This window comes from Podarcis pityusensis, assembly GCF_964106645.2.
Source record: "Podarcis pityusensis genome assembly, chromosome: 1".
Taxonomy (NCBI): domain Eukaryota; kingdom Metazoa; phylum Chordata; class Lepidosauria; order Squamata; family Lacertidae; genus Podarcis; species Podarcis pityusensis.
This window is the reverse complement of record NC_138028.1, coordinates 137,932,302-137,958,898: the sequence shown is the minus strand read 5'-3', so window position 1 is coordinate 137,958,898 and position 26,597 is coordinate 137,932,302. Positions and strand designations below refer to the sequence as shown.

The 26,597-nt window shown below is 42.0% G+C and overlaps 1 protein-coding gene across 5 annotated transcripts in view; it reads right to left on the bottom strand.

Annotated features, from left to right (window-relative positions):
- The window catches only part of ERBB4 (erb-b2 receptor tyrosine kinase 4), an 836,864-nt gene that overhangs the window by 211,142 nt on the left and 599,125 nt on the right, over positions 1-26,597 (bottom strand). For all 5 annotated transcript variants that reach the window (XM_081015663.1, XM_081015662.1, XM_081015664.1 and 2 more), the window contains 3 exons: positions 16,429-16,547; positions 10,863-11,004; positions 7,552-7,665 (listed from right to left, as the gene is read on the bottom strand). In XM_081015663.1, the coding sequence (XP_080871789.1) occupies positions 7,552-7,665; positions 10,863-11,004; positions 16,429-16,547 (375 nt within the window). The remainder of the gene's footprint in view (positions 1-7,551; positions 7,666-10,862; positions 11,005-16,428; positions 16,548-26,597) is intronic.

The following is a 26,597-nucleotide window of genomic DNA, read 5'->3' as shown; positions in this document are numbered from 1 at the left end:
TGGGAACTTATTTAAAGATAATTACGAAAAATGTTGGACGGAAGTGAAAAAAGATTTAGAAATTTGGTCAAATTTGAAACTCTCGCTGCTGGGTCGTATTGCTGTGATAAAGATGAATGTATTGCCTAGAATGTTGTTTTTGTTTCAGACATTACAAATTGTAGATAAGATGGATTGTTTCAAGAAGTGGCAGAGAGATATTTCTAGATTTGTCTGGCAGGGCAAGAAGCCCAGAATAAAATTTAAGATATTAACTGATGCCAAGGAAAGAGGTGGATTTGCCCTGCCAGACCTTAAACTTTATTATGAATCAGCAGCCTTTTGCTGGCTGAAAGAATGGCTACTTCTTGAAAACACAGACATTTTGGATCTAGAAGGTTTTAACAACGTATTTGGATGGCATGCATACTTATGGTATGATAAGGTCAAAGCACACAAAGCATTCAAAAACCATATTGTTAGGAAAGCATTGTTTAATGTTTGGATAAGATATAAAGATTTATTGGAAAATAAAACCCCAAGGTGGTTGTCACCAATGGAAGCAAAAGCTCTGAAAAGGCTCAATATGGAGGCCAAATGGCCGACATATTGGGAAATTTTAGAGCAAGAAGGAGATAAATTGAGATTGCAGAGTTTTGAAAAATTAAAAAATAAAGTGAGAGACTGGCTTCATTACTATCAGATACTGGAGGTATATAATTTGGATAAGAAAATAGGCTTCCAGGTGGAAAAATCAAAATTAGAAACAGAACTGTTAGAACCCAAAACTAAAAATTTGTCAAGAATGTATAACTTGCTGTTGAAATGGAATACTCAGGATGAAACGGTTAAATCTGCTATGATTAAATGGGCACAAGATGTTGGACATAATATTATGTTTGCCGACTGGGAACAGTTATGGACCACAGGTATGAAGTTTACGGCATGTAATGCTTTAAGAGAGAATATTATGAAAATGATATACAGGTGGTACATGACCCCAGTCAAGCTTGCAAAAATTTATCATTTGCCCGATAATAAATGTTGGAAATGTAAAGAAACTGAAGGTACATTCTTTCACCTTTGGTGGACGTGCCCAAAGATCAAGGCTTTCTGGGAAATGATATATAATGAACTGAAAAAGGTATTTAAATATACCTTTCTGAAGAAACCAGAGGCCTTTCTTTTGGGCATTGTCGGCCAACTGGTGCCAAAGAAGGACAGAACTTTTTTTATGTACGCCACAACAGCAGCAAGAATACTCATTGCAAAGTATTGGAAGACACAAGATCTACCCACTTTGGAAGAATGGCAGATGAAGGTGATTGACTACATGGAATTGGCGGAAATGACTGGCAGAATCCGAGACCAGGGAGAAGAGTCGGTGAAAGAAGACTGGAAGAAATTTAAAGACTATTTACAGAAATATTGCAAAATTAAGGAATTTTAGAAGGATGTTGGATAGAAACTAAGAGGTTTTTAGCTGTAATGCTTTAAGAGATATGAAAAAAAAAAAGGTTAACAATTGGGTAAAAGTTTAATGGTAAGGACTTGCTGAACTAACAAACTGAACTGGAATACAAAGAAGGGAGGTATGAGGAGGTTCGGGGAAATAAGTGTAAGGAAGATAGGCTATGGAAAATTAATGTGTTTTTAACTGTTTTATTTTGTATGTTTCTTTTTATTTTATTTTTTCTTACTTTTTTGTTGTATCTTAAAAACTTTATACTTTTTTCTTTATTCTGTATTTTCATGTATTTTTTGAAACTTTAATAAATATTATTTAAAAAAAAAAAAAATTTCCCCAGATTGTGACGAGCATCTCCCTTCCTTGTGGTTGCATTTTAATTTCAGATGTTTCAGAAATTTTCATTTGAGTCCTACCTATTTCACTCTTGAAGCTCATGAAGGCATAAGGCCACAGGGTGCTAGAATACTTAGGGTAGTCTAACAAGCCATTATTATTTTTAAACTGCCTAAGTGTCTGTGCTCTGTACATATGGAGTGTATGTTTCAAGGAATTGTTTTATTTATGGCAGCAGTGCTAGGAGTCTGATCTGATGTTCAAATGCAGTGATACCAACCATGCGGGAGAAAGCAGAAAGCCTGGCAGGTGAGCACCACCAGAACCATGTGCTACCTCTAAAAAGGAAGGAACTCAAGCCTAGGCAATGGGACCTGGTTAATATTAATTTGTCCTACTTCCTAGCATGGTTTACTACTTACTTTTCTCTTTCTGTTTCTCTGATTTACAAAGGCTAAGACGAACCAACTAAAGAACTGTCCCTTGCCTCAAATATTTCTTTATAAAATCATTCCGGAAAGATGCCTCTTACCTAGAATAAAACTACAATGGTTCATCGTGCCCAGCAGCAGCCGTGTGATCAGCTAAGATGCTCAAATCCATTTTGTTACATTAGAGATATAAATATGTATGTCTGTATAGAAAAGTGTTAGGTCACAAAAGTTAAAAATTATTTTAAAGCCACTTGGATTGGTTGAATGCAGGGTAGCCGATGCCTGTGCATGCATAACCTAGATCTATGCACATTTGTCTGTGTTCACATGAGCCTAACCAGATGTCGCAGGCAGATGTGACACACCTACCCTGTTCACATATAATGTGGTGAGCATGGTTACACATACACAGCCTACCAACAAGGTTCCCTTCAGATGTTATGGACTAAAGGTCCCATCACTTCTGCTCGTTGGTCCCCTTCTCCTCTGCTGTGCAGTTCCCCCCAAGCCCCCTAAACCTGTTCTGGGTTTCCCCACAACTCTCCAAAACAGTTTAGTTTGTGAAGAGTTTCCCACAGGAGGAGGAGAAGAGGGAAGTCCCACTGTGCAAGCAGACCTCATTCCACATGCAACAGCTTTGTTGAATCCTGTCATGCTCAGAGCAGACCCTGAATGGGCTTCTGTTACCTGTCCATTGGTTTCAATGGGTCTATCTCGAGTATGCCATAGTTAGACATCACCCGTTGTAGTTCTGTAGACAAGCTAGATGCTGGGAAGGCAAAATGCCAAGGCACAGTTGCTGTCACTAGAGTCTACATGTATAAAGATACATTATGAATCTTGCACTCTTCAACTTTCTCCTCCGTATTCCTCCTCCTGCTGCATGAAAAAGGAATTATCTGCCCCTGGAAACCTGAGTCTCAGAACACCTTCCTGTTTCACAGTACCTGGATCAGAAAAGCCAAACATGACACCACTAATAAATGGGACCAAGTTCTCCTTCGGGTGCATCTAGGCTGGGCTGCTTGTATCTGCAAGTAGGGCTCATACAGTACCTCCATACCAAGATATTCCGATAGAAAACTACACACCAAGGAGAGGAATCTTAGCAAAAGGGAGAGGACGGGTGTAGATCGCATACTTAGCATGCAAAAAATACCAGGCTTTCAGGCACCAGGGTTGGATAAGACCTCTCCTGAGCTCAGTAGGCCATACTGGGCCATACAAACCACTGATGTGAATCCGTATAAAACAGCTTCTTATGTTCATATATAGCATTCCCCTCAATACTGTAGTTCTTTTTGTATAGCCATGGCAGTTTAATGGGGAACATTCATTTATGCAAGATCCCACCTGCAGTCTCTAAGTACTTTAGCCCAGATATAGCTCTGCCACCTGGGTGAGAACTGGGTCAAAGAAGTATGGCTATAAAAGGTTTTTAAGGTCCTCGAGCTAAATATTAGAAATGATCTATACCAGTAAGCATTATGATGCATTTCAGAGCATGCTGATACCAGAAGTCCTTTTAAAAAACAAAAACAAAAAACGAATCTGAAGCTCCTATTAAAAGCCTGCACCTCCACAATTGGGTTTTCCTCTGCGGAATTTTACCATGGAAGACATAAAACTAGACTAAAATAGGCATATTCCTTCCATGAGAGCTAACACAGCTTAATGTTGTGTGGATGTCTAAAAAGAAATGATTTTATTACATGGATATGGGTATATAGCCTGTCTTCTTTTTAAAGCTTGGAGTAGATAACATTTGTTATCTCCTTCAGTTCCATATCTCAGTTCAGGAAGTACGTAAATGAAGATGGATTAACACCATTCAATAAATCCCTAACGGTTAGGGTTTGAAACAAGTACCCTGAATCAATGACACTTTACATATATGGGAACTGTATTGCATAAATGGAAAACGCAAAGTTTACCTCAATGGCAGGGGCTTAAAATCCCAGGAAGCTAACACAATTTCAACAGGGAATTTACTAGTTCTGTAGGAAGCCACAATGGCACCTGTGACTTTTAGACCTTCAAAATTATGTACAGGTGTTGTTATGAGTTGTGTTGGGGAGCCTCAGGCGTCTTAGACTTGAAGGCCAAACAGATCTGCTGCCAAATTCCTATGAAGTTTCTGAGTGGGGAGCAATTTAAAGCACAGCTTGGGAGAAGGCTGAGATGAACAATCTCCATCAGCAAGCAACCTCCCTTCACCCCTAAAGCCTAGTTTTAAAAATATCCCCCCCCCCCCCAGTTGTGCTCCAAAACTGGAAGTAATCCCTGCTGGGGTGAAAATGGCTAAAAATAGCAATTTCTGGTGGGAGGCTGCAGACGGAGGAAAGATTCAATTCACTCACCTGTGCTGCATTTTACATGCCCTCCATACCACCGTTTTGTTGGGAACAAGAAAAACCCGGGTTCCTATTATGCCCAGTTGTATTCTGACACCCGTACTCTAAAGATAGAAGAGCTCTCTGGTTATATCCCTCTGCGTGGGCAGGGTTGTATCCTCCAGCGCTGGGGTGGCTAACTGTAAGGTAAAGGTAAAGGGATCCCTGACCGTTAAGTCCAGTTGTGGCCGACTCTGGGGTTGCGGCACTCATCTCGCTTTACTGGCCGAGGGAGCCAGCATTTGTCCGCAGACAGCTTCTTGTTCATGTGGCCAGCATGACAAAGCTGCTTCTGGCAAAACCAGAGCAGCGCACAGAAACACCGTTTACCTTCCAGCCGAAACGGTACCTATTTATCTACTTGCACTTTGACGTGCTTTCGAACTGCTAGGTTGGCAGGAGCTGGGACTGAACAACAGGAGCTCACCCCGGAGTGGGGATTCGAACCGCCAACCTTCTGATCGACAAGTCCTAGGCTCGGGGGGCCACCAGGTGGCGCATTGGAAGATGGCCGACAATAACATCTCTCTGACCCATACGAGGTAATTAAGAGGCTGCTATGGGAAGTATGCAGTCTTCCTACCCCCCCAAGGATATGGGGGGGGGCTGCCTTGCTAGCGGTGTCCACAACGCACCCCCGGATTCGAGAGATGGGGGTGCCGGGCACTTGGCACGAGCCCTCGATGAGGTCAGCTCTTCCTGACGCCGGTTCCAATCAGCGCGTGCTGGCTTGCTTTAGCTCGGAATTATAATTGGAAACATATGATTGGAATGAAGCTAAAGCACATACATCAAGCAACGCTCGAGAGATAAGACTGCTGACTAATGGATCTCTGTGACCGCAGTGACGAATGGATAAATAAATCATCTGATGAACCACCATTATGAGACTGTATGTTTGGAATGAAGGGGGGGTGGAGGAAAAAACATTTTTTTTCCTTTGTACTATGTGATATCAATAACCCTCCACCCCAGAAAGAAATAAGATCGTTGCGTTTTACTAACCACAAGCAGGAATTCAAGAACTGTGTGGGATGGATTATAGCTAAAGAGATGATTGGTAAATAATGAGAACGGAGGAAAATTTTATGACGCAGTTAAAAAATGGCGTCTCGCCAAGACAGGCTTGCCTGAGAAAGAAGGACAGGGGGAGGAGAATCAGGACCATTGGAATGAGAAGGATGGTTGGAATGTGATCTTGGCCTGACAGAGCCTCCTGATATATTTGCAAGTCTGTGAAAATTAAAGGACAGACCGAAGATTAATTTTTTATGGAAGCGTGGAATAGCGGCTGTCCCTGAGCGATATGATTTTTGGAGAGTACAAAACCCACACAGAGGATGCCTGTCTCTAATCTGCTTGTGAAGATTATCAGAGATCGCAAAGAAAGGAATATACGATAACAACAAGAAGATGAAGAAAGTAATAAAGGACTATCTGGATTGAACTGGATAGAACTGTTTAATTAAAGCAGCAATATAAGTGATGTTTGGACTCGTTCGGAGCTTGATGTATGGGTACCCCCAACAAAATTGAAAATTTGGCTGTATAATTTGGAACTAATGTGAATTGGATAATGTGATGTGATTGGCCTGTTAATAAAAATTATTATTTTTAAAAAAAGACAAGTCCTAGGCTCAGTGGTTTAGACCACAGCACCACCCGTGTCCCTAACTGTAGCCTTACATATTTTGTTGGGCTCCCACCAGTCCCAGCCCAGCCAATGGTCAGTGATGATTGAAGCTGTTTTGACAACCTTATTTATTTACTTATTAAATTTGTATACCGCCCGAGATCTCAGGGTGGTTCACAACGTTAGAGGGACACAGATTAGCCAACCCTGTTCTAGCCTATTGATCTTCAAGAGGTGGGTTGTGGACTGGCTGGATGCACCAGAGTGGTGGGAGGCACTGCTTGGGAACCCCCAAGGGACGAAGGCTCTGAGCCAGGGGATTGGACAATGTGAGGTCAGAGGGAGAAGAGGGAGCAGATTGAGAGGAGGCTGTGTCAGAAGCAGAAGAACAGAACAGGGTTTAGTGAGCAGGATCAGGCTAGGGCAGAGAGCAGCCCAGAATCAGAGTCTGGAGAGGAGGGGAGCCAAGAGGCAGAGATGAGTCAGGCTGATGAGGAAGCCAGGATTTATCGCCCTCCTGCGATGGGCAGGTCCTGTCTCCCAGAACATGAAGCGGAATGAAGAGGGAGGAGCAAAGAGAGACCAGACAAGCAGCCTCAGGGTGCTGGGAAATGACCTGGGGGAGGAGACAGACACCTTAGAGAGTGGTGGGAAGGCCTTCAACTCTCACATCTGCCTCACTGCAACCAGACCTACTGGGAAGAGCTGCTGTGATCACTTGGCCTGAGCTTTTTCGTTAACTTCACTGACACATTGTGAATTATTGCTGACTTGCTCCCAACTCCCACCTTGACACTTATGGACCAACTGTGGCACTATTCTCTCTCTCCCCCCCCCCCATTTTTTTTCCTGAGGAAGGAGGCCTCCTCCCCCTCTCAACTCAAATACTGGACATGCAATGCTGCTGCGCTGCTTCATGTCTTCCTTGCAGGGACAAGGGGAGGAGGCACAGTGGAGTACACACAAGGGGAGGAGTACACACAAAAGAGAAAAGGTTCACAATGCAGTTGCCACCTTTGGGCTAAGGTCAAGCTTTGCACCCTTCCTAGCTCAGAAGTGGGTCCCGTGTTTCAGGCTGAGAATCCAAGTGGGTTTCAGCTCTTGAAGAACACTACTCTAGTGGGCTACATGAGGAAACACATTAGGACAGGATCTCCCAGTATCCCAGTTCCAAGGGGAGCAATCACAGCCTGCCCCATACTGCATCCAGGTTTCACTAGTTTCATGCCATTTCCAAATTAGTTCCTTGCTTTATGTCATGGCAATGCACAGCACACAAGGTCGGAAGTATAATAAAGAGCAGCCTACCTTTAGGGCAAATGTCAGTGCATGGTTTACATGTCTTAATGCCATTTTCTTCAACTTCCATCTTGGGGCTGGGACAGGCACGCACACAAGAGCTGATATCAACCACAAAGTTATCTAGAAGGAGGTAAAAAAACAGGAAAGTGTATTATTGAAAATAAAACCATCTACAAGCATCACACAATAGATACTCTGAGCATCCCTTTTTAAAACAGAGAGGTGATGGGGGAAATGGGATGTGGGTCCCGCTTTTCTGCTACTGCATTCCAGATTCATTTTTATGTATTTGTCTCAGAACTGCATTTTATCTTTTGAAGTTTTCTCTAAGCTCGCATTCTCCTGTATCCCTGTTGCTTTATGTTGTTGCTAATTTCAACATTCTTTAAAAGTTTCATTTCCCTTGAGATGCTGACGCTGTAACTCCATCTTAATGAGGTTTGTATTCTGGAAAATGTTTGAAATGTTATTTTAGCATCAAAGGATACACGGTCACAGCCAAGCTGGTATACCAACCGCTGGATAAAATAAAAGATGCTTTGAATTATCTCATTCTTATGCTCATACAGACAAAAAAGAAAGAAAGAAAAGAAGGTATCTGGATATTCAATTTTGTAGATAATGGCAATTAAATTTCAAAACAATGACCAAATGGGAATGTATATTTTTAGGCATACTAAATGTGGGATTCATTTCCACAACTAGTTAGCAAAATGCTGCTCTAGTATAAAAAAATAATAATAAACTTATGTATACCTTTTTTTAAGGTAAAGGTAAAGGGACCACTAACCATTAGGTCCAGTCGTGGCCGACTCTAGGGTTGCGGCGCTCATCTCGCTTTATTGGCCAAGGGAGCCGGCGTACAGCTTCTGGATCATGTGGCCAGCATGACTAAGCCGCTTCTGGCGAACCAGAGCAGCACACGGAAATGCCGTTTACCTTCCCGCTGGAGCAATACCCATTTATCTACTTGCACTTTGACATGCTTTTGAACTGCTAGGTTGGCAGGAGCAGGGACCGAGCAATGGGAGCTCACCCCGTCGCGGGGATTCGAACCACCAACCTTCTGAACGGCAAGTCCTAGGCTCTGTGGTTTAACCCACAGCGCCACCCCCGCCCCATACCTTTTTTTACTTAACCACAAATCATTACAACTAACTGTGTCAATAGTCAAAGTTCCCCCTGATTCTAGCTTATTATGCTGGTGCCAACAAAGCACACCAGGTTCTGGGATCCATGGTAATATGAAGATATTGTACAGCAAGCCAGATCATTGGTTTGTCTAATCTAGTATTCTCTGCTCTGACTGGCAGTGCCTCTTCAAGCTTTTTAGGCTGGGATTTTTTCCAACCTTACAATGAAATGCCCCTTTTACTGGAAATGACAGGGATTGAACCTGATGTATGCAAAACATATGTCTATTGCCGCTTCACATAACTAGGATAGCACCTTGTACTTCTTGCACCGTTAATAATTATGTAGAAGAGAGGATTTCAGCAGGTGCTGCTTGCCATGCAAATGTGGCCTAGCGTTGAGAGTGTCAGCCTAGGACTGGAAAGACTCAGCTTCAAATGAGTAAGGAAGCTCTCTGAGTGGCCTTGGGCCAGCCACTATCTCCCAAGCTAACTTGCCTCATAGGGTTGTTGTGAATAAAAAAAAATATGAGGGACAGAATAATGGGCACTGCCTTTCACTCAGTGTTCGAAACTCCCATTGTTCTAGGTGCATTTTGTGACAGGGAATTTCATTACTGCGAGCAGTTTCTCAGCTCTGGGTGCTGTACTGCGCCTAAGATTTCAGAGTAAAACTGCAGAGTGGAAGGAAAGGAGAACCTTTTTCTGCCTCCCCACTTCCAGGTACTATCTGAAGACTGGAGAGGAGACCTTCTCAAGAATATTAGGGGGGTGGGCAGGGGAAGGACTAGACCACGGGAAAAATGAACATAATAATTTAGCTGTAGTTCCTTCATTTTCAGCTTCGTATTCTTGTTATAAAAAACCGAGCCTAGACATTCCATTGTTGCGCCCATAACCTAGGTTTAAGGTGCCATTTAGCTCCTAGCTTTCATATCTCAGTTTCTAACACTGCTTTCAATTCTTGGATATTATTATAGTACATGCACCATACGTTTCTGCTTGTAGCATGCTCACAGCTACTTATATCAGAAAAAAATGCAACACAACAATGAAATTGGGAAAGATTGTCAAGAAAGAACAATTTCACACATAATATGCACATCATTCAGTGACTACACTGACAGCCACTGTGTGTGATTGCAGGTGCTGTGAAAAAACTGGGTTGTTTGTTTTGCAATGTCCATTTCTACACATCTATTCCATCACTTAAGTCAGTAGACAATTATACTAGCCCATCCTTAAGAAACTCCCTTACACAGATCCCCCCTCAATTTCTTTAATTGATGTTTAAAAGATTGTACCCTTAAACCCCAAAATATTCAAATATCAAGTATATGTAGCCCCTAAGATGTTATTGAAATGAGAACATATAAAGGGTTGTTTGCATGCTTTCAGTTTACATCCACTTGCGCGGGGCTACGCAGCAACAGAACATGCTAAATGCTCTGGCAATGTGATAATGCTTGCCATCTTCACTGGCAGTGGGTGGCTGGCCTCAGGGGGTCAGAAGAAATCATCATTAGGATCTATCAGAAAGACATTACCGTATTTTAGCCACTTACTCTGCACTACCCCTGGGAACAGTCCATATAAATAGTTTTAGTAATCCAGTTTAACAGTCTGTACCTGAAAGGCATTTATGGTGGAGTACTTTATATTTTCAACTGACTGAAACCTCCTTGGTAGCCATTGTCATGTTGGGGGTTGGGAGCAATGTTTTAATGTGCCTTGATAGCAATGAGCCTGTTCTGACTCACATTACCAAACCACACACTTGAATTTCAAGAAAAGGTCAAACACAAAAAAAATTCCACTTGTGTTTGAGGGGAAATGAAAATGAGACTTTGTTTAAAGAAAGGAAATGTTAGAATCTGCTCCATATTTGACATCTGCTGCTGGATGGAAGCTGAGATTTTGACCACACAAACCAAAACATTTATCATGGATTTTTGGCTCTACGTTATAGGGTGTTATTAAAATGTCAGCATTCAACAATGCCATTCTTAGAGTAAGTTATAACTTCCAATATATTGCTGTTGAAGAAAATAGGGTGCTTTCTCATCATTAACTTCACCGTACATTTGGCATGCTTTGCAATTATTTTTTTAAAAGACTTCTACGGTGACACTTTGAAACAGTTGCCCTTCATGGAAGAAAGGCAACCCTCCTCCTGTAACTTACGCGGGCACTTTTTGACACAAAAAGCACCATAGGTGTATTTGCCGTCTCGGTTGTTTTCCATCTGGAAGGTGGCAGGATTGTAAACTGAAGTCTGCGGACACTGTGTGACACAAGCCCCACTGTCATTAAAATTCATACAAGCCTGCAAGACAGGAAAGAACAGTTTGAATCAGAGCTTTTATCGGCATTTAATAAACAGACCCTTGACAATAACAATAGGAAATAAGTTTCTTAAGGTATTCACTCTATGTAAATAATAACCTTTAGTTCCTGAGTCATCAAATTCAATTGAAGGAAGTCTAATTTGAAAAATTTAAATAATATTCTTATAACACATCATGAAGACTGCATATTACCCCCAAGTAATTACAGGCACCATGCCCCTGAATACCAGCTGCTGAAGATCGAGAGCTAGGAGTCCAACTTTGGGGCTTCCCAGAGGCATGCAGTTGACCACTGTGGGAACGGGAGGCCAGACCAGGTGGGCCTGTGGTCTGACCCAGCACAGCTCGTGTTATGTTTATAGGACTTAGAGCTATAAGTCTCTGCTTAGGGGTTGGGGTATGACAGGCGTAATTGAAGAACATCATCCATGTGATGATCATCAAGAGAGGACCTGTAAATTTTTGCTAAAGGCTGGAGAAGCTGGAACCTAAAGTGCAATAGGCAAAAGGTACTATTCCAGTGACCTAACATGAGCAAACGGCAGGAGCTAACACCACAGTCCTTTCTGGGTGAGCAGAGGACTCTAAGGCCTAAATGCACACATTCCATAGTTGCTCTGGAGGCCCGATCCCAGCCTCAGATCACGATATTCTGTGCTGATACGCTAGTTTGTAGGATTGTGCCTTAAGTTCTCAGCACCCAGGTTGGCCCACCCTTGAGGCCGAGTGAAGCCTCAGGTGGTAGAATCCCATGGGGTGGTGCCCCTGCAGGCACTATGCCTACCCTTGCCATCATGGGGGTTGCACAGCTGTGGTGGTGGCTTCTGTTGAGATCTCGCAAGATCTCGTGGAACTCTTATGAGAGTTCCACAAGATCTTGTGAGATCCTGCCTGAAGCCACCACCACTGCAACTCTGGTAAGCAAGGCTTTGGCTGGTGGGGAGAGGCGGGCAGCACCTTCCCATTTTGATTCAGGTGGCAAAATAGTATGAACCTGTTGGCACTAGCATAAAAACAAATCTGATGCTATTGCACTGACCATTCTGAATGTGACAAGACAGCAGTAGCAATCAACCGTGTTTCTGCAGCAATGCTTATTCCCTATCCTTTCCACAGTACGATGGAGGTCCTTGCAGCGATAAAAGAAAAGCTACCATCATTGTTTACTACACTGCTCAAGAGCAGAGGTTTCCATGGCAGGAGGCAATTGGGTTGTGCTGCTGGTTTAGCGGCAAGTGTCCAGTGTACTAACTGTTTGTGCTCTCCTGCTAAAGTAGACTCAGGGGATCGGGGTGCCAAGCCGTTCTCAGTAGGAATGCATGGCCTGCCGTGAACTGAAAGCAAGAAGCACTTTCTCCCTGCTGTCAACTGTCGATCCCTAAAACTCAACAACTCTGGTCTCCCCCACCCAAAAAAGCTCAACAACTTTGGTCAATCCAATGGGTATAGTGGGAGTAGATCACAGTCTCTTGGAAGTTGGACACCCCTGGGATACACCAATTGAATATAATAATATAATATAATATAATATAATATAATATAATATAATATAATATAATAATCACACACACACCACATCAAGGTAGATTTCTGCATGGTTTATAAGTATAAAATATTAAAATATGAACTAAAACAATCCCATTAGAACAACAAAACAATTTAAAACAGGAGAGTCGGATTGAGAGATCAAGGGGATGCCTATGTAAGCAAGTTTTTCTGTTTATTGTCAGACATGCCATTGTTTAAAGCATTAGAAGCCTTCATCAGGAAACAGGGTGTCAGCTAGGGCTACAGCAAAGTTAGGAAGAGTGACACAGATTTCCCTGAATCAACTTAAGGAGCAAATGGTAAAGGCTGGTTCTGTTTAAGTGGACACCATATTGAATGTTTGGTGATGTAGATGCAAGGCTTTTATAATGGAACCCCTTTTAATTTAACAAGACCAATGTGTTGAATTACTGCTGAGTTATTAAAGGCACAAAATACAGTCAGAGACCTGTTTAGATCCACTTTAATTTTGACTCTCATTATTCTCTAAATACCTCTAAATCCTTGTGAGTACATTTACTGAAACATTAATGCTGCAGAGATAGGCATTGCTTTGCTTCCAAGAATGCTCACACAAATGAATACATGCCAGCACTTGCAAGAACAATGGATGATTGCCTTATCTAGCAATTTTCACAGCAGGACACTATAGGTTCGAGGAAGCAGGCATTATAGGTCAGACCATCTCTTAATGCAGCATATGCTGAAATTGCTTTAATTAATACAGAACATAACTCATTTAATTCTTTCCCTCAATCTAGTGCTTTTATTCATTTTCTGCCCTGGCACCTTATCATCATAATGAATTGCTTAGTAACTATATCATAATGATGTAGAATGCTAATGATGTATAGCCCAAAGCTATGATAACCTTTCATTAAGGATCTACTAAAATCATTCTGAAGAGTTCAGCTTTAAGTTTTGTTTACAAGTACTGGTAGTATATTTTAGAGCATTCCATGCTTTTGAGCTGGAGCAGAAAGGCATGTGGGCCTGGCTTCCTGTAGCATAGAAGGAGGTCTAGTTTTTTCGGCTTTACTAATACAGCAACTTCCCATTTACATGTGCTCTGTTTGCATGTGTCACAAGCAGTGTCAGGAACCTGGAAATGCAGAGCACCCTGGAGAAGACCCTCTCCAGAGCCCAAAGAGGATGCCCTCTTCAGGCCCTGGGCAAGGTCCCCTCGTGAGCCAGAAGCCTTCCTGCCTAACAGCTGACATGCAAGGCGGCAGCAGCCGCTTCCCCACACGTCAGCTGTGCAAGCCTTGCTGCCCCCCTGCTTATGTGAGCCAGAGGGGCAGTGGGTCTCAGCTCAGCTGATGTGTAGGGAAGAAGCTTCCCTGTGCATCAGCTGTGCAAGCCCTGCTGCCCCTCCAGGGTGCTCCCAACATACACGATTTCAGTTACACATGAGGGAGCCCGGAACGTAACCCCCATGTAAACTGGGAGTTGCCTGTACCGTCGTACCTTGGTTCTTGAATTCCTTGGTACTCATACGTTTTGGCTCCCGAGTGCTGAAAACACAGAAGTAAGTGTTCCGAATTTTGGAACGTTTTTCGGAAGCCAAACATCCTATGTGGCTTCCACTTCAGTGCAGGAAGCTCCTGCAGCCAATTGGAAGCTGTGCCTTGGTTTTCAAACAGTTTTGGGAGTCAAACGGAGTTTTGGGAGTCAAACGGAGTTTGAGAACCAAGCTACGACTGTATTGTCTCTTCCGGGGCTCAGTAGAGGTAAGTATACTCCAGGAGCTTAGGTGATGGTGAGGAGCGTACATAAGGTGGCACTGCCTAACCTTTCCCCTGAAATGTTTTTGAGATGCACATCTAAGGTGCTATTTTCCATGTGCGTTTCTGTGGAACAGCCATACATTTGTAACTTAACAACAACAACCCTGTATTGGAATATTACAGAAAAGCTTTGTTATCGCAAGGATTTTAGGTGGTCTGCAACAATGCTTCTTGTATGACTATGCACTCCTGTGGGCTAGGGCTGCTAGGCCTTTAAGCAGGCCTTTAATTCTGCTACTTTTGTACAGTATTAGTTTCTCACTAGTTGGTTGTATGCTGAGATGGCACAGTTGTGGGAATTTGTATCTTTAAGACAAAGCTTCAGCTGGCATTTAGAGCAGGGTGTAGAGGCTATTCTTAGGAGTTATATATTTTGCTGCCTGCCAAATACCAACTAGCCTTTTCCTTTGGTAGGAAACTGATGTGTCACCCAAACATCATGCATAGCTTGTAGAACCCCCAACAGTATATAAGTCTCAGAAGACTGCTGCTGGTCAGATCCTCAGAACTGCAGAGCTTCAAAGCTTGGGAATCTCCGCACAGCCTGATTGGCATCTCCATCTTCAGTAGCCATGTCTGCTGCTGACAGAGTGCCCAGCAGCTAGAGTGATATCGCCAATGCTTTGCGGCTTTCTTTGGGCTGGCTAATAAAATCTTTAGCCTCCATCCCATTTGTGTGCTTGTTGTGTTTTGAATCCAAAAAGAGCACCAGCTCCTTGACAAACCCATAGGAAATCATAACATGAATCTCTCACCATCTCATCTAGCTCGGACCCCTGATCTTAACAACAAAGGACATGCAGATATGGGGAGCTGGACCTTCCCCTTCCTGTGATTCACCACCCCAGGCGCTTGTTCCTGAGTCCCAGCTCAGCTCACTTCCATTTGGGTACCTGACTGCAAACTGACTGCAGAGGGGAAATGCAGAGGCAGGGCAGGTTTGCTTCCCTCGCTTATACACCCTCTTTGATCTTACACACAAGGACAAGCGCACACACACCCCTTTCACACACTGGGGGGCTTCCTATGATCATGCCTAATTTGGCCTCCAGCATAAAAGAAATCAGGCAAATAAATAAAAAACTTTTAGGGACACGAGGGGGAGAAAAAATACCCCTTGGTAGCTAAACTACATACTGTTTTCCCAACTTTTGTAATTCCTGATTTCAAAGCCAGTTTTCTTTGGAAGAATGGGTATTGTTAGCTCACCCGTTCTTTTGATATAAAGGTGTACAGAGGAGAGGAGCAAAGGAACACCTGCAAACGACAACCTTTAATTAAGGGTGTTAATTCCCTGCCATGTTCTTGTTCTGCTTTGAGTACCATTTTGGTGACATCAAGTTAGAGCTGAAACAATTTCCCAGTTCATGCAGAGAAATTCAAAATCCAGCTCTTCTAGATTAAAATGGAAATACAATATTTGAGTCCGATTCTTCACATTAATTTTAGCTCTGAAATGCTCCACTTCATTTCCCCCCTGGGAGGCTCCTAATCCTAACTTGACATGTACATGCATTGTTTGTGATATAAGTTCCATACAGTTTAGGCATCACATTTATTAGCAAAACTTAGTCCTGGTTGTTTAAGCTGGGTATACCTGACTGAGGCTGCCATCAGAAGCTCACTTAGGAGGAAACATTGTCCACAGAAATAAATTAGGCTTCCTTCACTTTTAGGCAACAGCTCTTATATTCTGTTTTTAGCAAATATGACGGATGGTGGATTTTTGGTCTGTCTTTTGTTTAAAGTCAAACTTCTGATATAAATTGCCCACTTCCTATAAATGTTAATTTTTAGGAAAGTAAAATGTATTTTCACTTAAGATAAAAATCATACCAATTAGCATATAAATGGTTTCAAATCTCTATTTGCAAATCTCATAAATGTTTCAATGGGTGAAATAAGCTGATAAGTAACGGAAATGTAATGGGAAAATATGAATGCTAAAACGGTGAGTGAATATCTTCCACTGTACATGCAGTATAATTAAAGACACACACACACATTTCCTTGGCAAGAAAGCCCAAGAATGAGCAAAGACAGAAAGGAGTGAAGGGTGAGACCTACAAAGCAGTCGGTGTCTTTTGGTCCAGAACAGCCTCCTGCGCATTCACGGTGGCAGCATTCGCTGACGGAGCGCCCATAACACCTGCCATCACATTGCTCAGCACATACCATCTTCGTCACTGGAAAGGGCAGAGAAATCATAAACGCTATCAGCACAGAACACAAGTTCAGCCTGGACAACTGAGAAACTGTAGGAGAAAAGGGAAATTAAGGTAGGGGTCCCCAACACAAATAAATTACACCTTTGTCCGTTATTCTGTGACATGCTAACATGACCAAAACATACTTCTTTTCAGTTTAGTTAGGTGCTAAGCATTTGTACGGTACTCTCAATGCTTAAGTGTCTGTGGCGCTTTTTGCATGGAGGAAGATTAGGAGAAAACTATAACTTGGCCACACTTCTGTGACTCCTTGGCCACCAAGCAGTCCCATCAGGTCCAGTGCTCATCAGCTGCCAGCTGCCCTAACCAAATTACTTACCACACTGTTTAATAGAGCACAAGCTATTGCAGTACAAAAAGCTGAGGTATGTTTTTTTTTAAAGGATCCTTACACCAAATTAAATGTATGCATGCGAAATATTTCAGATGTGAGTTTTATTTTATATGCATAGTACCTTGCTGTCTTATGTAACAGAACAATGCTTTTGCCTAGCATGTTAGTATTTTCACAACTAAATATTTTAAAGTTTTGCAATATTTCTTTCAGCAAAAAACACACACTTCAGAATTTACTTATCTCTACCTGAATATCATTTGATTAAAGAAATGTGCAGATCCTTAGGGGAAAATATGTGAGGACCTTGATTGCCCTTCGATTTGTTCTCCTAAGCTTAGTAGGTTTGAGGAAATCCTGACTTCTTCTTATCACCATATAGAGATGAGGAAGGCCGATTCCAGGTTCAAAAAGAAGCCCATCCTTATATGATAAGCTTATGACAGGCAAACTTATCATATATCTACCCATCTCTGTTGATGGATGCTGTTTGCCCTGCTCATGATAGCCAAGGCATGATGCCAGTTTCAGGTGACCAGTTTCAAATCATTATGGGAGGGGGGAAAGGTTCTGTTTAAAGGCAATAGGGAAACGACTGCTATTACTGCGATCCTGGAGTGTTCATGTAAGGTTAGTTCTATATTTTAAAATGTAGGAAGACACACAAATACAAGCTCATCTCTCTGAAGTGCTCAAATTATGGTGCCACCTATCTTTTCTTTTGTTTCTTTTTTATAATTTTATTTCTAGTTTTCATTTATATACATTTCAATAGCTTAACAATTGTTTTAACATTTCAAACCTTGACTTCCTTCCTCCTCTTTCTGCGGTTCCTTAAATTTATTTTATCATTTCTTGCATATTCTAAATTAACTTAGCTAATTCTTTTATTCATCTATTTTGATTATATATTCTTCTGAAACTGCAGGTTATTACAGTAATCCTGCCAATGTCTTTATCTGTTTACAATTTGTTTGTAGATATTCAATAAACCATTTCCATTTTTTATAAAATGTTTGCTATCTTGATTTCTCATTCTTCCATTAAGTTTTGCTATTTCTGCATAATCCATAAGTTTTTGTGTCCATTCATCTCTCATCAGGACTTCTTCTTCTTTCCATTTTTAGGCAAGTAACATTCCTGCAGCTGTACTTGCATACATAAATCAATTTCTGTACTCTTTGGGTAGTTCTATACCTATGATTCCCAAAAGAAAAGCTTCTGGGTTGTTTTTTTTACAAATGTTATTTTAAACATCTTTTCCAACTCATTATATATCATTTCCCAGTAAGCTTTAACCTTACAACAAGACCACCACATATGATAAAAAGTACCTTCTTTTTCTTTGCATTTCCAACACTTATTTGATTTTGATGTACACACTTTTGCCAATCTACCAGGTGTTATATAGATACCATCTATGTAACATTTCAATGTAATTTTATCTTAAACCATAACATGCTGTAAATTTTATATCTGTAGTGCCATCTATCTTCTGTGACAACAACGTAGCTTAGAGCTTTCGAAACTTTTCATGTTAGCAACACACTTTTTAGACATGCATCATTTCACGACACAGTAATTCATTTTTACTAGCAAATCAGAGGTGAAACTAACCCCTTTCCAGCTCCAGGAGGAGCACGGGGAGCATTTGTGTGACACACCTACACATTGCTGCTGACACCAATGTGTCGTGACACACAGTTTGCAAAGTTTTGCCTTAGTTACTTCCTTCTTTATTGAAGGAAACCTACTTGGATATTTCCAGCTCTCTACATGCCTGACTGAGGAGAGCAGTCTGTTCACAAGATGAGAGATGCTGGCCAAGTTCATTGGGCTCAGGAAGGGATACCAGGTTGGGGACTCCTAATGCCAGTCTTAAATACGAGGCAAGCATCACAAAGCCCCTTAATTCTTCTCTGCCTTGGATTATAATTTGAGGTCCAAATCATATTCCCTCAGGAAACAAGCAGAACCATTTCTGCTGGTTTCTATTTATTTTTATGCAACTTGATTTATTTTTCAAACCAATCACTCAAGTCTAGAGCAAGTCACCCATCTTTACCGTACATTTCCCCCTGCTCTGTGTAATCAGGCTTTCTAGTGAAGGCTTTTCACCCACATTATGATCCCAGAAAAGGTGTCAGGCCTCAGCAGGAGTCTGTTCTTGCTGTCAGGTTCTGAGACAAGAGCTTGATGTAGTTTTCACTGTCATTGCCTGAATGTTTTGAAAAGATCTTTTATATCTATATCTTTTTGTTGGCATCCGTCTGTCTTGGGAAACAACGGAAGAGGGAGGGGTTAAGCCAAACCGTTGGAGAGTTGCAGCACTTGATCTCTCTCTCTCTCTATATATTTATATATAAATAAAAATATATAAATATAGGGTGGCGCTGTGGGTTAAACCACAGAGCCTAGGGCTTGCTGATCAGAAGGTCGGCGGTTCGAATCACCATGACGGGATGAGCTCCCGTTGCTCGGTCCCTGCTCCTGCCAACCTAGCAGTTCAAAAGCACGTCAAGTGCAAGTAGATAAATAGGTACCACTCCGGCGGGAAGGTAAACGGCGTTTCCGTGTGCTGCTCTGGTTCGCCACATGCTGGCCACATGACCCGGAAGCTGTACGCCGGCTCTCTTGGCCAGTAAAGTGAGCTGAGCACCCCAACCCCATCTGCTACTGGGCCTAATGGTCAGGGGTCCCTTTACATATATATATATATATATATATATATATATATATATCACTTTAATTATAAATGCTAAATTACTTTTTAATTATTATTTATAGCTGTTCTTACTTTATCTGTAGCTGCCTCCAGTCCTTGTCAATGAAAAAGTAGGGTATGGCTAAATTAATAGTAGCTGTAGTAGTTAGGGCCAAGCTAAGGACTGATTTCAGCAAAGACAGTGAGGCAAGATACCTGTGTGAATTACTGAGCAGCAATTTGCTCAGACAGGAAACTGGCCTGGAACAACAGATTTTAAAACCCTGAAAATGTCCTTCCTCCTCCTTTAAGGGGCGCTGCAGGGAGGTCTAACAGAGGGGAAGGAGCTTTGGAAAAGTGCTCTCTGAAGCGCCTCATTCCTCCTTGAAAAGGGGCTTGGGTTAAGCTGTGAGGGGATAGGGGAGGAATGGGGGAGGTGCAGAGAAAGGGGGTTTGGTTAGGTATAAAAGGAGGAGGAGGATTTGGCCAGATGCAGGAAAAGGGGCTGGGCAAAGGGGCTGCCAGCATGGGCGTAGCCAAGGGGGGGCAGGGGGGCAGACCCCCCCAAATCAAGTAAATAAATTAAAATACTTAACTAACTGAGGTTCTTCCTCCCGCCAACATAAAGCTTGCACCTTCCCAACATAAATTTTCACTATGCCCATGGCCGGCAGTCCCTAGTTATAAAATAGTCAAGAACCGTTTTATAGTAAACTTCAGTATGTGTGTGCACACACGTGATAGAGGTCAGAAGACCTGAGACTCAGGTAAAGATTGCACTTAACATATGGAGCAGTAAAGTCTTTTGGAGCCCTGAGTCTAATAATAATAATAATAATAATAATAATAATAATGTTATTGTTTATACCCTGCCCACCTGGTTGGGTTTCCCCAGCCACTCTGGGCGGCTTCCAGCAAAATATAAAAAATAATAAAATGTCAGATGTTAAAAACTTTCCTGAACAGCCTTCAGATGTTTTCTAAAAGTTGTGTAATTCTTTATCTCCCTGACACCTGGTGGGAGGGCGTTCCACAGGGAGGGCACCACTGCCAAGAAGGCACTTAGTACTCTGTACCTCCCTGCCTATCGCTTCCCTAGGGAACAACATCATACTGGCTCCCAGTCCTGCAAAGATGCTGATCAAAAAGTTATCTTGCTTAAAGTCCATGTTCTCCAAAATGAAACAACACCCTACCTGAAAATTGAATCCAGAGCAGTGCACTTTATTCAGCTAATTAGCTATTGTGTTATGGGGGGGGGGGAGAGAGAGTGCCGTTGGGCCACAGTCATAAAATATGCATAAGTGGCTTATACAGGTTAAACACTGCTGCGTCCTGAATTCCCAAGGTGGCTGGTGAATCAAAAATGAGCAGTCAACAGCCAAGCTGCACTCTTCAAGGTAATCATTAAATGAAACCTCCTGAACTCTCTATCCAATTTAAATATGATTCACTCTTCAATGATTCATTACATGAACAAAAAAACCCCCCAAAAAACCCCCCAACAACTCTAAAATGAATTTTCTAAAGTGTGCAGTAAGAAATTGTAAAAGCTCACTGAGGACTAAATCTTGTGTTTTGCCAATGGAAAGGTGTAACATTGTACTATAATGTTATATAAGCTTTTATAATTGATAATTAATTCCACATTTCTAGCACACCGAGTCCTTAGCAATCTTCAGCTTGCTTGTCCTCACAATGAGACAAGCCAATGTTTACAGCTTGTATTTGCTCAAAGTAGCTCACAATGAGTCAGATAAATCACAATGGTTGCATTAACACTGCTTCTATTTATCTACAAATCAATGGTTTTATTCTGGGCTTTTGTTCAGCCAGAACTCACAGGAACTCAGTTCCGGCACCTCTCAGGTGCCATTGCAAGAAAGCATGGGAGGCGTCCATGGTGAGTTCCGGCACCTCTTTTTCTAGAAAAATAGCATTGGCTTTTATTTATTTTATTTACAAGAATAAATGTACCAGCTTTCAACACACAGCTCAAAAGGCAATTCATCAAAACAGAATTTATAGCTAATCAAATAATCTAACATACATTTAAAAAATAATAATAACATGAGCTAAGGCTACCTTGCAGGATAAATTTGAATCCCCAAAGCCCTGCTAAAAATGTTTTCACCTGCTTCTGAAATACTACCAAAGAGATAGAGAACCAGATTTCCTGGGAAAGTGTGCTACAAAATTGCAGGGCCAGCACTGAAAAGACCGTGCTCTTGGTTGATGTTAACCTCATACTCCCAAAAGGATATGGCCTGTCCCAGGGCCTCACCTGCTGATCAGCGCTGACGGCTGTGCACTGACCATTCATCCCTCGCTGAGAAAGAAGACTCCTAGCAAGAGACCTGACTATAGACCTCCCTTATCCAGATGTATAGGCCACTCAGAGCCAGCCCAAGACATTGGCACCTGAGGTGAACCACAAAGTGGCATCCCTACCCCTACCAGGCAAGAGGGGGTGAGTGAAGATCTACATCAAGAACAAGGGGGAAATGAAGACTGATATTGGGATCTGCTGCCACCTGAGGCGGTTGCCTCACCTTGCCTTATGGATGAGCTGACCCTGAACCACTGATAGCTTGACCTTACCAGCATTCGTAAAGAAGAAGAAGAGGAAGAAGAAGAGTTTGGATTTGATATCCCGCCTTTCACTCCCTTTAAGGAGTCTCAAAGCGGCTAACATTCTCCTTTCCCTTCCTCCCCCACAACAAACCCTCTGTGAGGTGAGTGGGGCTGAGAGACTTCAGAGAAGTGTGACTGGCCCAAGGTCACCCAGCAGCTGCAGGTGGAGGAGCGGAGACACGAACCCGGTTCACCAGATTACTTGACTACCGCTCTTAACCACTACACCACACCTGTAAATGTTGAAGTGCATGCTGATTGTTGGAAGCTGGGAGTGCCCTAATGGCAATAATGACACACTTCAGATGATTTCTGTGAAAATATCCTTCAATATAAGTATAAGCTGCAATCCGAAACACACAGCCAGATGGGTGCGGTATAAATTAATAATAATAATAATAATAATAATAATAATAATAATAATAATTACATACTCACAAGCCAATTTTGCTGCTTATACTAAGTTTTTGAGTCTGATTTAAACCAAAAAGGATTGTGAAGGGCTTGAAAAAGATCTCTCCAAACTGAGTGGATGGACTGTAAAATGGCAAATGTATGCCAGTGTAAACAAGTGTAAAGTGGTGAATGCCAGCACAAAATATTTTAATTTCACATGTACACTCATATTGTGTGAGTTTTTGGTAACTGACCATGAATAAGTGGTCAGAATAAGTGGATAGCTTGATGAAGATGTTGGCCCACCGTGAGGCAGCTGTGGAAAAGCTAAATGCCATTCTAGGGATCATTAGGAAAGGAATTGAAAATAAAATTGCTGATATTGTAATGTTGTTATAAAAAACCCATGCAGCTGCATTTGGAATGGCGTGTACAATTCTAGTCACCTCACCTGAGAAAGGATATTGTACTGTTGAAAAAAAATAAGAAGGGGCAGCAAAAATGATAGAGGGGATGGAGCGACTCCCCAGTGAGGGAAAGTTGGAGCATTTGGGGCTGTTTAGTTTAGACCTAGCTAACAGGACCAGTGGTCAGGGATGATGGGAATTGTAGTCCCAAAACAGCTGGAGGGCCAAGTTTGGCCATCACTGGTTTAGACAAAAGGCAAGTTGGCTACCAACTTGGATGGCTTTTAAGGAAGATGGAGGCTGTCAGTGACTAATAACTACGATGGCTAAGATCTGCCTCCATGGTTGGAGGCTGAATGCACTGAATACCAAGTGGCTAGAAACTGTGGGAGGAGAGAGCGCTGCTCAACACAGGTCCTCCTTGTGAGTTTCCCACAGGCATCTGACAGAATGGTGGATCAGGTGAGCCTGCGACTTGATCCAGTGGAGCTCTTCGTATGCTCTTAACCAAGTCCCATTGAACCCATAGGGGCTGACCTTCAAGTAAAAATACTTAGGATTGTGTCAGCTTTTCTGTGATGAAAAACACTGATAGTGGATTTGGTGGCTTAAGTCAACATAAATACAAAATGTCAAAGAAGATGAACCGCCACGAAAGCTATGGAACTGCAGCTCCTGGTGATATTTATTTATTATTTATTATATTGTTTAAATTTATATGCCAGCTTTCCTCCTAAAGGAGCCCAAGGTGGCAAACAAGAAGAGACCAAACACTGGCAACCTCTAAAACCTCTTAAAATAGTTCTAGTACAGATGCAGATTGGAAAAGATCTGTCTCAACTTCAAAGGCTTGTTGAAGGAGGAAGGTGTTCACTAGGTGTCAAAAAGACAACAGAGGTGGAGCCCCGTCTAATATTGAAGGCGTGCTATATCTATGCCATGCAAGTTTCTGCACTTTCACACACATGCTTAACCAGATCAGCATTTTTTGAATTTAATTCAATAAGTTAATCCAAATATTGCATTGGTTGAAATTCCATAAAAGCAGTTATATATCAGTTACATGTTTTATAACACAAAACATTTGATAGCATTTTGTAATATATTGATGGATATAGATTAAGAGTGACTTGCATTTGGAAAATAACCATCCAAGCTAAATTCATGCTGATACAATTTTAGAATATTAAAAATGGAAGAGAGGGGCATATACAGTAACACAGAATGACATTTAACTGTAACGTATCATTTTTAAAAAACAAATATAGCCCTCTTCAGATGTAGCTCACCTTACAAATGTGCATATTTTGAACAGACTTTGAATAAAAATTGCCTGCCCTGAAAGAGCCAGTTTGTACTCTGGGGCTCATCCTGCATCCATGTTTGTCACCGGAGGCCCAGGGGACCTTGGTGACTATAAGTGCCTTCTACTAGATTTAGCAGGTTTGGAAGAAAACACAACAAAATGCAGTATTTGATAAGAAATGACATGTCATATACAGATTAGATATGACCTGTGGCTAATGTCATGTGTACACCACTTCCCAAACCAGTAGTGAGAATATCCTGGATGCAGAGTAATCAGGAGTATATACAGAGCCATACACTAGGAATCGAAGGGACATGGTATCTCTGAGCACATGCTCAGCTCAGGAATTGTGATCAGTACCAGAACCAAGCTCACAAGTCTTTTCACACAAAAAATAAGATTCCTGGTTGTTCCCACTCATTTTCAACAACCTGACCTAAGAGGGCAAGGGTGAAAAGTTTGTTGTTGTTGTTGAACTCAGAAACCCTTGTCTGCAAATCACTCAGATATCTGCCAGTAGATCATGATCAACCTTCTACCCTCCCATTCCCTAGGATAAATGAAAATTTGACTTGCAACCCACACAGGGACTGTGTCAATCTTCACAAGAACTTCTCCCTAACCAACTGAATTAGCAAGAAGAATGTGGGAAGCACAGCAATTGCAGGGAAAAGCCTGCAACAGTGGTGACAAGCCGATACGCTCGTTGCTATTAAGTACCTAGTCCCCATCCTGTTTTGGCACTGCTATCATGGGGGAATCTACCAATGGGGAACACCAGGACATCCAGCATTTAAGGGAATGGATGACTGTTGTCCCAGTAACCTCTCTGTTCCTAAAGTAGCTATGATGAAAGTTTTCTGCAATTGTGCCATTTGTGTGAGTCCTCTCTTGTTGTGAGTCCCCCTGCAACTGTGTGCGTGTCATTTGTGACAGCATTTTCCTTTCCGAGAATGCTAAGGATTGTGTATCCCAGGCTTCCTCAACCTCGGCCCTCCAGATGTTTTGAGACTACAATTCCCATCATCCCTGACCACTGGTCCTGCTAGCTAGGGATCATGGGAGTTGTAGGCTAAAAACATTTGGAGGGCAGAGGCTGAGGAAGCCTGGTGTATCCCATCCTCCCCTATTATGTGTAAATGGAATTGAAATGGAATCTTAGGCAAGGCACCTTCTTCCATTTTCTGTGGAGACCTGTAGTGAAAAAATCTGCACTTCTATAGCTGAATAAATCAATGGAGGGCAACAAGCAACTGAGCATTTAAGAATCTGGTGCTTGGGAATTATGGTATATGTGCTCTTAAGCATAGAAGCCAGCTGCTAGTTGCTGAGGTCCCTTCTCCCCCCCTAAAATATTTAAGGGAGCCAGCCCCCCACAAAGTTAATGGGCATTGCCATTCAAATGGTGTGTGTGTGTGTGTGTGCTGTGTCTTGGAATTGATTATGCAGGGTAGGACTTACCCGCCCCCCCCCCCCATATTTTATTGAAGTTGGTACCTCTGCTCTAAAGTGTTCTCTGGATGGCAACCTGACAGAAGGAAATCTCTTCCCACCCCCAATTGCCAATTTATTTTGTTTTGTTTTGTTATCGGCTAGCAGCTGCATTTACGAAAAGTAGTCGGAATGGTGGGTGGCATTGTTTGGTTACACAGTTGCCTGCAATTAATCACTCTAAATGTTTCCTTTCATTCGCCATTACAGGGAATTGTAAATCTACCAAAAGTGGGAGAAATGGGAAATAACTGAAATCAATAAGAAAGCCTTATGAACATGTAAAGTTATTAGTGAAATACAAGGGTTTTAATTAAAGATGCCAATGTTTTCTTAAAATGTCAGGTTTCCATAATTGATCCACAGCTGCTGAATCGGCTTTTTCTGTTTTTGTGTCCCACCAGCTCCCATTTGCACCTTGCTGCTCTTATTGATTGCTTTCCCTCTGCCCTTGGACAATTCTCTATTTTTAAGCAACAAAATATTAATTCTTAATCCCGGAGCTGTTTATATAGGCATGTAAAGGTCTTGTTGTTTGGTTGTGTGTGTGCTCAATCAAGAGCAGCTATTGCCTACAAAGTAATAGTTGCTCTCTCCGAATATCTTAATTATTTTCCAGAGATGACGTCAGTGCCTGTCAGGCTAAGCCCCAGATATGAGCTTCAGGAACTTGTGAAGAGGTGAGCCTTATGAGGCCTCTGGATTCTTTTTCACTTAAGATTTACGCATGAGC